Genomic DNA, 13448 nt, shown 5'->3' with positions numbered 1-13448 from the left:
TCGATCAATTCTGGACCACCTGAACCGGCGAACCGAAAACCAAACGACAAGGAAGACCCTTGGAGGGAGGAAAAAAACACACACAAAAAAGGTCAACCGGAACCCACGGTTGCCTAAGTTTAAGCACTCCCGTTCGACAAAGAGAGAGAGAGAGAGAGAGAGAGAGTGAGAGAGTGCCAAAAACCATCGTTCATCAATCGTCGTTACGCAACGTGCCTTAGATTAACGACTGCTCGAGAGAGCGTAGCGGAATGTTTGGTTTTTCTATCTCCCCCCCCCCCTCCCACCTTTGCTCCACCCCTGTGGGACACCAAATTCAATCTATTCCCTCTGGGTTATAGTGTGGATAAGTGGAAAGACCAAATAGAACGAGTGAAGTTGAGAACAAAAACCCGCACGAACCCATTCCGCAGGGACCAAGCCCGGCCGCACAGAAAAGGAGAGGCAGTGGCGGCGGTGGTGGCACAACCGCACAAGCTTTGAGATTTGATGTGGCTTTTACTTACACCGTTGCGCAACAAGGAAGCGATCGAGATGAGGAGAGGGGAGGAGGGGGGGACAAAATAATAGACCGAAGACCAAAGCATCTTCGTATTACATTCCAGGGAGAAATTTTTTACTTTACCATTTTTGCCCACACCACAATGGCTCCAAGCGAAGTCCATTCACCGCCACCACCGCCGCCGTCCCATCCTTATCCTGATAAGTATCTGTCAATAAAAGGTTTTCCCGTCTGTCAACGCCATTCGCCTCACCTTCGGGCGCGGTATGTGCCGCTCCGAATGGCTCGAATAGTTCACCTTCACCGACCGGATGGAACCGTTTTGTGGCGCTTGTTACCGGTTGGGCAGAGTCATCCCTCCCGCCACTGCTGCTGATCGTTTGTAATTTCCCATCGACAGACCCGGTGGAAAACGATGAGCAGCAGCAGCAGTAGCTGTAGTAGCAGCAGCAGTAGCTTTATAACCCCTTTCGGGACGACTACCGGAAGACTGTAATAAACTTGGCGGTGTACTGGGTTGGTGTTTTGCCAAACCGTCGCCCGACAGCCACAACAGGCTCGGATGAGGGAGGGCATTAAAAAGCTCGTTTAGCTATATCGCAGCGTTTTATCTCCGGAGCAAACGAAACTTCCTCCCTCCTATCTATCCCAACGCGGCTGCCCAGGGTTGTTTGTGACTGGAAGTGACTGATATAAAACTGAGTTAGTGTCAACTTATGCTGGAATGTCACCGGTGAAACGCAGGCCCCGCGGTCCGCTTCTTGCCCACAGTTGCGATTACGATCTTATGATCTAATAATGAGCCAACCGTTTCGCTGTATAAAACTGTCGTTTTAATTTAACTGCGCCTTCGGCTGCTCTAGCGCATAAAATTTCATCTTTCTCCTACTGTTTCGTCTTCTCTTTGCAGGATCCGAAATCGAACGTTACCAGAATGGCCTCGGGCCATTTCTTTTGGGCCATATTTTACTTCGCTTGCCTGTGCAGTGCATCGCTGTAAGTATTTTTAACGACTTTTTAGGACAAAACTTTCCCTGAATGCCATTGTTCGACAGCATTAAATTATATCCATAATAATTTAATGTATTTTAAACACTGCAAATGTAAACTCACTGTTCCGTCACTCACTCACATCAGAGCACCCTGCCGCACAGGAATTGCATACATTTAGGAGCTGACCGTAATCTGCGCTCGAAATGCTCCTAAAAGTGTGCTATTCGCTGCTTGCAGAACGCTTGCTTTAATAGTTCCTCACTATAATCAATGCACGCACTGCCGTTAAAACCATTCTTCCCCTCATCTTGCAGAGCCAACAATGCCAAAGTTAACTTTCGCGAGAAGGAAAAGAAAATTCTAGATCAAATTCTGGGCGCCGGCAAGTACGACGCACGCATCCGACCGTCGGGCATCAACGGAACCGGTAAGGCCAGCCTTTTGTGTCCAGTTTGTGTGTGTTCGCTTTCCGGGTTTTGCCCGGCCCGGACCGTTTCGTTTACGTCTCTGGCCCGCCCCCCCCTTGAGTTTAGCTTTTGTTTCCATAGTCTTCTGGTTTTGTTTTGTCATTTGTTATCGTTTCCAGTATCTGTTTTGGTTTGTTTCTACTTTTTCTGGACCAACGGTCCACGCTCTTTCGTTTCGCTGCCACACACCGTTGAAACTATTGTTTTCACACACTTCTTTTGCAGTAATTGTAAGCAAAACACTCTTCTTTTCTATACATTTAATATCAAATCAGCGTTGAAGCGTTGTTTTTTTTTATTTTAACACACTCGGTTAAAACCAACGAACCCAATTAAAACAAAAACACACTTACTTTTCTTTTTTTATCGACTGAAAAAAAACACGGCATCCCTAAAAAACTTGGGGGTGATGGAGTAAATCCCTTTTCCGCGCGAACGAAAGTAAGCACGTCAAGTGAAGTCTACTCGCGCGCCCTGCTCTCGGCCACGAACTTTGGCTGCTGTGTTGTTGCTTTTGTTTCCTCCCGAGAGTATTTTATTTAACACCAACAACAAGTGACTCTCCGTGGAAAAACACTGGCACTGGAATCGACCCGGCAACCAACAACAGCGGGGACGGGGGACGGGGGGACGGAAAGAAAATCACACAAAACCCAGTGCTAACTCTCAAAAGATTTTCGAACTTTTGACGGAGGTTGAGCGGCAGTTTTTTTTGTTTGTGCCCAGCCAAACCGTTCGCACTGATGGTTGCGTTGTGTGTTGCTTTTGTCCCTTACTTTTCCCGAAAGAATTCTTTCCCGCATTCCAGAGCACTGGCTTTGGGTATCCCTGTGCCCTTATCCCTGCGTTTGGGACGTTGTGACAGTTTTTTTCTCTTCCTCTTCTATTCTGGTTGTATTGTGTCGCCGGGGTTCGTCCCCGCCGGGCGACTCTGTGATTTCAAATCACCCAACTCCGAACCAATCAGTTGGAAAACCATTCCACAAGAAAAGGGGAAGCAACCGAACCGAAATCACTACTGGCATCAACAAAAAAACCCAAAAATCTCACAAAACAAATCACCCACAAGCTTCCTAGATCAGTTCAGCAAAGCAAAGAAAAGGGGGGAAAAGTTTCCATTTTCCACAGCGCGCCGTCGTCTTACCCCTTTTTCTTCTGTTGCCTGTTGTGTTGGGGGGAAACCAGGCACAACCTGGGGGGGCCTGGGGGGTCGGTGCTGTGCATTTTAATCGCATGCAAATGAGATGCCAAAAACATAACCCCACCACCACGGGAAGGAAAGCCGGCCTGCCTGGCAGCTGCAAAACACGGCATGCCCTCCCATGCTGTGAAGATGGAGAGCAATTTTACTAACTGACAGCACTCCACACGGACCACCAAAAAAAGGGTAGCAGCCCGCGCAGCAGGATGTAGAGAGCACGCGGTTCTCTAAACATTCGGACAAATTGCCCGAACCTTCATGTTGTGGCAGTGGGGCGACACACGGGGAGGAAGAAAAACGCTCCAAAGCGACACAAACACGCACACGCGCGCACATGCTGGTCAGCTCTATAAACTGAGGTGATCGGGAAGTCTCCAGATGAGGAGAAGATGTCCTGCTAAAACAACACATTTCTTTTCTGTTTAGTTTGGCCGCTTCGACCCGCCGCCGGTGAAAGTGGACGTGAAAACAGAAACCCAAAAGTGGAGCAACAACAAAAAAAAGGCTGGGAAAGGGTCTTAAAAGCTCCCAATCCCTGCCTTCACCGTGGTTACCAATACACACACACACACACACACTTTCCAAAGCAAATCACACACAATCCTCCACCCCTGCCATTCCGTGCAAAGGCGCACGCAGCCGTTCGTCCTTCAATCATACAAATTGCCAAATTAGGCAAAAAACTTCACAACACCGCGGGGCTCCTTGGTCACATTTTTCGGTGCTCCCACATTCCTTCCCACAGTGGCGAAGAAGTTTCACCGCCCCCGCCCCCAATTACCACTGCTCTAATGCTCGTGCTCGTGCTGCAAAATGGCTTCCGGCGGCCTGTGCTGCGCTGATGGAGCGAGTGACATTTTGTTTTTGGTCGTCCGGAAGCCGGACCCTTTGACACGGCCAGTTCGGCGACGAATAGAAGGGGGCGACACCACCGTGTGATGATATCGGTCGCTGGACGGTCATGTAAAATCAGCTATTTGAATTTCGCTCGAGCAAATCGGCTCGGCTGAATGGGAACTGCTGAGGATGAAGCGTGTCCTCCCCTGTGTTGTGGTACCGCAGTAAGGTGCAGTGCAGTGTTGAAAGGCAGGAGTTGCCAACAACTTCAGAGTCTGTGGGGGTGGTCCGGATAGCTCTGTGGTTTCGTCGTTGAAGCTTGAAATGGAAAACTTTCCCCGAATCCATCAACCGTGTCTGGTGTTGGGAGGATTACTATATCGCCCGGGACCGCTCGCTCGTAACAAGATCAATGGAGCCACGCGAACGCGGCACAGGCGATGGAGGACTAACATTGAGCCAAACCATAATTTACCTAAGCTCATTCGAAGGGGCACACTACTCTCAAGCTGGGGATGATGTTCTTGTGCACACATAGACACACACAGAGCTACAGCAGAAGGACGAGTTTAGCAGTGGCAGTAGTAGCGTGCTCTTCTGCCATCTTGACCCATTTTGAGGATTGTGCAGCACAACTGCTAGGGCCATTTTCGGGAACACCAACAGCCCCCGTTAGTGTTTTGTTCGGCGCTTTCGGGGCATTTTCCTCGTCCCTTGTTTGGTGGTTGATTTGCTTGCTTTTTTGTTTCGTTTTTGTTTTGTTCGCTACTCCGTATATATGCCTTTTAACAAAGAGAAAATCTTTTACGCTTTTCCCCTCCGTACCATTATCCCTGACAACTGGCGGTGGACAGTGGGAGAAGCAAAAAGAAGCAAATACAACAAACACCAACAGCGCGGACCCGCACGAAGCGAAGGCATTAGCGAACACTCCTCAAAGATACTTCAAGATTTGCTGTCTTAAATTGATGCCAAGTCTGTGTGTGTCTGTGTGTGTGTGCCCGTTTCTGGGGTCAGAACAAGGAGTGGACTTGCAAACAACTCTTCGGCCCCTCTTTCAACCCACCCTATTTCCCCTGTACCATAAAGAGCTTTCCGTACTTACGCTACGAAAGTAAAAGTTTGTTCGACCTATTAGTGAGTTAAGCAAATTGTCTGCGCGCACAGCCCCCCCATTGTGTTTGCCGTTGGCCATTTTTCTGAAAGATTGACCCCGGCACTGAAATCGAAACAAGCCACAGCGAACGTGCTACGAAAGAGAGCAACTTTGGACCTTTTGTGTAATGATTGAAGGTTGTGCAAAAATGTTGTGAACCAAATTTTGGGCTGCCATCATTGGATAGAGCTGCTGAAAAGCTACCACCAAGCAGCAAGGGCACCCGACGGTAGCTGTTGTTTACTTTTTGGCCGTTGTTTGCCTTCCCGGGCGAGATGGGGGCAGCAAGAGGACACCCCCTCTTGCTTAGCTTGGCTGCAAAACTCAAGACGTCAGTTTTTTGGAGGGAAAGCTCCTTCCTCGTTCCAAAAAAGTTCGTGCTATTGGAAATTTTCTCCTCCCAGAGAGCGTTCTTAAAACGGCTGTGTGGTCGTTCTTTATATAGCGACCATTCAGCTACCGTAATCGACATAGATGGCTTGAGCATTAATCTTTAAACGGTCCGTCAACACACACACACACATGGCGTCCCGCGCGCACACACACAGGCCATAAACGATGATATTATTGCACTCTCAGACAAACATTTGACTTAAATCGCTCCCCATCAAGCACCGGGAATACAAATCGCCGGCAATATGTGCGCACCACTTATGTGCCCCGGTGCTCGTAAAACTTTCTCCCCGGGTCTTCCGTGCAGATCCGTAGTGCACCGAGTGTGTATGTGTGTGTGTGTGTGTGTGTGTTGGTATCAACCCACCCCGCGGGGCTACGGACAAGGGAACGTTCGGTGCCCAATTGGATAGTTTTTACTACGGGCGTCGTAAAATCAAGCATCAAGCTTTGGGGTCTGCGGTGTAGTGTGTATATGTGTGTGTGTCTAAGCTTGAGTATGAGTTTAGTTTAATGCCGAAACGAACATAAAATATCCATGGGAAGCTTGTGGTAGAAGAACATACGTGCACCCCGACAGTGCACCCCGGACAGAAGATATACACATGTGGGAAGAGTCGTCCAAGGGAAAATATAATGGCAACGAAAACGGTGTTTAAAGATGTAACAACACATGCATCCTGAGACTTGTACATACCACAGCGCGTAATTCTGGCACTGAACAAACCGTTGCGTTCCACACTTACCTCTTCGTTTCGGCTAATCTGCGCTTCAAGTGGCGTCCGGCCGAGCATCATCATATCGTCGGCACGGCGATACATACACCCCCCGTCCGCCGTGGAGTTGAGTTGTACAATTAGCTCAAGCTTTCGCTTGCGATGTAAATAAGCTTCCCGTTCGTTTTTACTCTCGTGTGTATGTGTTGTACTTCACAACGCTCTGTACCTTAGTTTGTTCTCACACCAAGCAACCAAAATTCAACACTATCGCGCACTACCAGCAACAACGAAAACACCGACAACTGCGTCAACCGACCTGAACACACACACACACACACTCATGTCTGTCTGTCTGTAAATAGACGATACACAGACACTGCTGTAACATATGAACACACGAACATGGGTAGTTAGTTCTGCAAACTACTAAACACATCAACGTAAGACGCAAGACATTTCACGAATGCAGCAAATTTGACAACTGTCACTCGATAAGACGATTACACTCAAGCGCACCAAACGCTGTACACATGGCGCTTGTTTTTTAATGTCTAAGGTTGCACATTATCCGAATCACTGACATGACAAACTAATTGTTTTGCACCAACGTTTCATCTTCAAACAGTTGTTATTGGTAACTGTTTCATTCTTTTGGTTACACGTATTTCACATATCTGTCGAAAAAAAACAGGGGAATAATTATGTTTATGTATGTATATGGAACTCCGTTTAAAGCTGAACAAATCAAATACCCGTCCGCCTGAACGTCACTTCAATCTGCTCATCCTGTACGCGTCAATTCAACAATTTCACCACACTTCGTTAAGCAGCAACATCTACAGCATCTTCACACACACACACAACTTTCAGCGTACGAGCTAATTTACAATTTCCCTTCGCAGCAGCAAAACAATACCCAAAACCGTCCAACGTATCACAGTATTTTGATCATTTTTCTCTTTCAATTTTCTCTCTTTTCCCGAACGGCGCGCGAACGCAAAATGCAAAACAAATCCTGACCCAAAAAAAAAACGAAAAAATAACGCACACAAAATGTACGCGTTACGGTCGAACTGGTCGAACTTGCTCTTCGTTGCAACCGAACTAACCGCGAACCGACCCTTCGAAATGCGGCAACTATCTAAAAAAAAATACCGAACATGGCAAAAACCACACAACCACCAACGAATGGCCAAACCAAACACGCCACCTTTTCTCGGGAACGAACTCGTTTCTACAAATTACGATCACACATTCCATTTATCATAACACTGAATGAACCCCACCCCCACTATCTATCGCCCCCGCCCGAAATGCAATAAACGAAAAATTCCCCACGTTCTCGAATTCTCACCACAAAACCACCACCACCACCACCAACGCCAGATGGTCCGGCGATCGTTCGTATCAATCTGTTCGTTCGAAGCATTATGACCATCAGTGACATTAAGATGGTAAGTTTCCGTTTGTCTTCTGCCATCATCTGAGCCTCTCAGCCAAACAGATCTCCACCGATCAGCAACGACAAATCACCCTCTCTCTCTCTCTCTCTCTCTCTCTCTCTCTCTCCCCCCTGACTCTGCATACTATCCGCCCCACCACACCACACCCCATCATTTAGAGCAAAACCGAACAAACAAAACCCGGAATTACTCTCCAAGCGTTCTACTTTAATAGTTTTGGTCTCCGTTTCGCTTTAAAAAAAAACATCACCGCAATAAAAAATAAACACACGTTACCTTTATCTGGTAGAATTAGTAGCCAACCTTCCCGAGGCTGGATGAGTTCTTCTTTTTTATATCTTAACCAGCGTGCATTCTCTCTAGAACTTGTTCATTGCTGCATTTCCATTCCATTCCGTCCTGTTTGCTCGCCTGCGCGTAGAGAGTGTTGCGTGATTGGTTTATTTTTATGTTGGTTTTTTGTTTTTGTGACTCTTTCACACGGTTTTATTGCGTTACTAATAGTGCTCCAGTTTTTAAGTTGTGTGCTTCTGTGCCATATGGCGCCATTGCGTGACTCGCGATCGTTCTTGGAGGATAGTTGGATTGGAAACTGTGACCACAACACCAAGAAGTGAATGAAAACATTGATTTTGATGCAATTTGGTACAAGCATCAAAGAAAGAAGTGCCTCCTAGATCGTCGAGTCATGTGATGCAAGATGCCAGTTGCGCACCGTAGAGCCACTTTGGTTGGCTCCAAAAACGCCACCCGGGTTTTTTTTTTGTGTTTTTGTGGCATTCGCTTACTTTTGTAGTGTACTTTCTCCTGTTTGCTCAATAATTTCATCTCATAAAATTTGAAAATTAGTTTTACTACTAACAGTCAACACATTGCGTTGAACTAGGAATGGCTTAGGCGTGAATTTTGGATTTATCTTGGTTGTTTGTTCTTTTTTTGAAAGCATTTTCCCTTCCCCCCATTGACGTACTGCTAGTAACCGGTACGTCTAGTACACGTCCTCACACTCGTTCGCTTGATATATGCTCCTCTTCCCGCTCTCGGAATGGCAATGAAGTATTTTTATTCTGCAAAACATGCTCCAAAAACAAGCGATTTCTTGTGGTCGCCTTCTGGCTAGGCTCAAATACGATTGCCACGACGACGGTTCGGACATCAATTCTCGATGCATCGAGCTCAATGTCTCTGTCTCTGTCCCTCCGCAACATGATACGCCTATCTCCTTTGCGACATCATCGCCTTGAATGATGGCTGCTTTCTGCCTCATGTTCATCTAGCGTTTGTTTTGCTTGCATACTACTATTTTAAATTAATTCTTATTAAAAAACATATTTCAATTTCACAATATGAAAACGTTAACGAATTTTACCTAGTTTGTTTTGTTTTTGTCTTGCTGTTTGGTTTGACTTTACTGCTCATGCTTGATATGCTGCCTTGCGCAGGTTTTGCGATGCGATGTTTTGACTAGCCATAGCCATAGCCAAGCCAGTAGTGTGTATTTTTTCCCCCCATCATGTCACTCTAATTCGCGTTTCAAAGCGTTCATTTCGCTGTTTTCCATCACTCCATCGTTCATCGTGTTGGCCTTGATAGCTCACTGTTTGAATTTGGAAAGCCCAACATTACTTTCACGCGGTCTGCGGCACCATCCGCAACCATCCAAACCGGCCCATTGCGGCCCATGTTTAATGAAAGTCAACAAACGCAAAAACATTGTGAGCAATCAAAACCATTTTAAGCCCTGACTGACGCGTTCAGAGCTTTCATCGACGCCATACCAGCCACCCGCCAAAAGCACACGCATATCATACGCAGGCTGCTGGTGCGTATGTCTATGTCTGCAACATCATGGTCAAAAAGTGTATACGGATCAAAATCACCTCCACACACCCTCATCGTCAAAAAAAAAAAAAAAACAAGAAAACACAGTAATAATAACAACAAAGACAACGATGACGATGGCAGCCGACGGGACAGACCAAAAAAAAGTAATAAAATCCGCAATACGGAAAATCTCACCCACGGTTCAGTGGCTCTTGTGTGTTGTGTTACCCCCGGCAGCTTCCCCTTTCCCCTCTCCCGTGGGGATTTTTGCTGCATCGATTAAAGACCCAGTGTTATTAAAAGCACACACCTTGAACCCCGGGCTTATGACACCAGCAGCGGCTTCATCATCTTTAGCCCCGAGAGCACCCTCCGCCCCATGGGGGAAACACTCAGCCGGATTAGCTCACCGTGCTGGTTTTCTCATTTGTGCCACCCTCCGCTGTCAAGCTTCAAGTGCTTCTGCAGGTGTTTGCCAACCTTTAAAATGCTCCCCGACCCCCGCCCGACGTTTGGTGGAGGTCCGAACTCCGTAACCACAGAATGCAATCTCCTGTTTCAAAAAAAAACCCGGGACGGGGCCACCGCCCTCTGGCGTTCATTTATTCATTTCATTTCGAGCTCGATGTGCCTCAAATTGCTGCGGCCGGTACAAAATTTCGACTACTGCTACTGCAGTCGAATCCTATAAATAAATAAGGTCCTCACGCCCGGCCGTCTCCGCCGGGTAGGTCCCCGCTCCGTTTTGCTTCCCCTGGAATACGCAAACCATACGATGCGCTTCCTTAATCCACAGGCCACAGCCTCCCATGGGTATACGGTAAAAAGAGACTCTCTCTCATTCTTTCTCTCTCTTCTCTTTCTTTCTCGCTATTATTATTTTCCTCGCTCATTGCCACCTACCCACAGTACGCGAGATGCGGAGCGGCCGTGCTACCAGTGCCGATGGTACCGGTGCCAAAAGAAAAGTGCTTGCATATTAAACATCCGTGTCTCCCTATCCCTCCCCCCGCCGTACCCTGTGCCCCAGGTTCTCTTCATCCCGGATAAAAGGACTACCCCTCCAAATTGGGTGCTTCATTTTGGTTTGCTTGATTGTGGGCGGTTCACCCACATCTCTTCCACCTTTCAACCGCTGCCAACCCAACAGGCGGCAAGAAAAAAATAAATAAAAAACCTCAGACAGCTTTTGGGCAGTATGGTAGAACCGCAAAATAATGCTCCACTTATTACGATCATCATCGCCGTCAGCAGCAGCAGCAGTAGCAGTATCACCACCAGCAGAAGCACCAGGGGCAGACACATGCACCCACGACCTTTCTCTTTCACCTCTTGTACATCTGTGCGGCACGCTGACGATGAGTTTTAATGAAACATTTGCCTTCCGCTCCGATGACAGGCCAGTTGTCATAGCCCCCACACAGACACAAACACACACACACACACATGGGCTGCTTTCATGTGTGGCCACCAACCGATGGTTGACCGTGACAGTGGGTTCCGTTCTCGAAAATGAGCTTTTTTTTTCGAGCAGGGAGCAGGAGGAGACCCAACAGACCGACAACTGAAGCCATAAATTAAATTTCATCTTCCATTTCATCTTTGCCGGCTCGAACTGACTTTAATTCCACATCGGAAAACACATTTTACAGCAACGGGCGCGATGGTTTTCATTCTACTTTGAACGTTCTTTCAAAAGTGCAAAGCAAAGCAGTGATATTTTGAACGTGAAGCATCCTAAAACAAAAGATGAATGAGAAATTCAACCTGGAACTTGGAATATTAAATGGTTACAGCATGTGGAATTTAATCGTGATAAGAGTTGATCCATGCAAACATCCAAAAAAAAATGACGATTTGAATACAAACGGCAACTTGGTGCAAATGCAAAGCTTTCACCATGACGCAAACGGTTCCATGAAATATGCAACCCAACCAACCTGGTTGTTGTTGCACAAATCAACCGAAAAGAAAAATGGTTGTGTTCCGTAACTGTATGCTGATGTGCTTTTTACTGCAAGAAAAATGCATCACATCAGCACAACTTTACAAACATGGTTCAACCCCTGCTGGTGGAATCACATTTTTCTTCCCGCACACACACCTGTGCTTCAGGCCAAGTCAAACGCTAACACTAACGAAACGATGTTTTAAAAGTTAGCCAGAAACAAATGTTATCCCCATGCTTCCACCGACCTAGGAACGGGTCTGGAACGGGCACCATCCAGAAGCCAAACCATAAAAAGGATGTTGTGCACCAGGAACCAGCGCGCACCATAGCACTAAGCCGTCACACACTAACACACACCCGGCGGTTCACCTTTCCCGCACCGTCCGGAGCTGTGAGCGAAGTGCAAATCCTGAGAACAAATAAACAAATCACGCAAACACATGTTGGTCCCGTGCGCTTATGCAACCTCTCTGGACTGCAAACCCCTTCTCCCGCAACGCTTCGCGCGCGCACACAAACCTTTTGGAGGTCTGGCTAAAGCTAAGAAAACTGTTTACGGCTGTCGCGCTTCCGTCCTATCGTTTGCTGTCCCCCCCCCCAAGTCCAACGAACATCTTGTTTTGTCCCATTTTCATTAAAAATACTAACCATGCTGCCCTTTGCGCACGAATCATGAATCGTAAACCGTGCAGCAACAGCTTGTAGCCAATCCCGCCCTTCCCGGCGCACCACCATACACTTCCCCTGGACGGGTGAAACGAGTTTTTGTTGTCTCGTTTCTCATTTCCCGAGTTTCATAATTTGCCCATTTCAAAACGATGAAAAAGTTTACCAACTGGATTACTGCCGATGCACGCGGGGGACCGGCCTTATGTTCCGTGTGCGCCGGTACAAGAAAATGCTGCTGCGCCCACGGTGGTGGTAGCACCATCAGCAGCAGCAACAGTACTGCCACTTTTTTACCCTGGCAAACGGTAAACGGAAAAGCCAATTAGACGCCAGCACACCTGCCTACACACACCCGGGGGGCAGGTTCGGGAAGGATCGGGCCGGTTACGCGTCTGCAAGTAAGAAGGAAACGGGAATGTGAGACCAACAAAAAATGCGAATAAAATAAAACACTTGACCATGGTGTTCAGTCATACTTATCACAATTTAGCTTATTCTTCTTTTTTTTGCGCCACCACCCACCCACTCGTGCCAAGCCAGCCCCAGAACAAGTTTCGGTGTAGTGAATTTATCGTACACGTTACACGTTGCCTACGTCGTCTAGCGCTCCCTTTCTCACCTTCACCATTTCGCTTGCGCTAACGTTTCGGCGTCACGCTATTTTTCCATTCGGAAAACGCTCGCTCGCACACATTCCTGTACTCTTGTAATACTGGTTGCTTGTGCATTTTGTTTAACAACTTTCTAGCAAAACCATTTACATTTCAATTTCAATCGTGTTTTTTACCCGCCCTCCGTTTTCTCCCATTTCTCTCGTTAAAGTTGTGCTTTTTTCTTCTTCGTAGCTCTCACTCCCTCTCGGTGTGCGTTCGTAATTTAACTTTGCAATAGCGAGTAGAGCGACGAGCGAGCAACGGAGCCATTTGCAAGAATCAACCACACAACAAAAATGCATGCACAAGGCCCATTGCCACCGACCTCTCCCCCTTCAAAGAATGTGCAATTGCAAATGCAGCGTCGTGGTGACTGCACTGACTGACACTACCATCACGACATGGACATTTCCATTCCCTTTTCATGCTAACCCTCTTGGTGCGTTTTAAAGGATATTTATTTTTTAAATATCCTCCTTCCCAGTAACTGTTGCTGTCAACGGAGTCTACTCCAGTCGTTGCAAAGTCTCGCCCAGGCTTAACCGTCTAGCTATTAAGTTTCTTATAGTAGGTCCTTCTGCAACAGGGTTGTTGATTGATTCTTGCTCGATTTTACTTGC

At 47.2% G+C, this 13448-nt stretch overlaps 1 protein-coding gene across 14 annotated transcripts in view; it reads left to right on the top strand.

Moving 5' to 3' along the window:
* Positions 1–13448, top strand: part of LOC4577187 (glutamate-gated chloride channel) — a 90275-nt gene that overhangs the window by 38732 nt on the left and 38095 nt on the right. For 10 of the 14 annotated variants that reach the window (XM_061663557.1, XM_061663558.1, XM_061663561.1 and 7 more), the window contains 2 exons: positions 1413–1498; positions 1810–1922. In XM_061663557.1, the coding sequence (XP_061519541.1) occupies positions 1437–1498; positions 1810–1922 (175 nt within the window). In that variant the 5' untranslated portion in view covers positions 1413–1436. Of the gene's footprint in view, positions 1–1412; positions 1499–1809; positions 1923–7654; positions 7723–13448 lie in introns of all 14 variants that reach the window. The other 4 variants (XM_061663562.1, XM_061663560.1, XM_061663569.1 and 1 more) reach the window with 1 other exon arrangement.

The sequence above is a fragment of the Anopheles gambiae genome, chromosome 2 (genome assembly GCF_943734735.2).
Source record: "Anopheles gambiae chromosome 2, idAnoGambNW_F1_1, whole genome shotgun sequence".
Lineage (NCBI taxonomy): Eukaryota > Metazoa > Arthropoda > Insecta > Diptera > Culicidae > Anopheles > Anopheles gambiae.
This window is presented reverse-complemented; position numbering and strand designations above follow the sequence as displayed.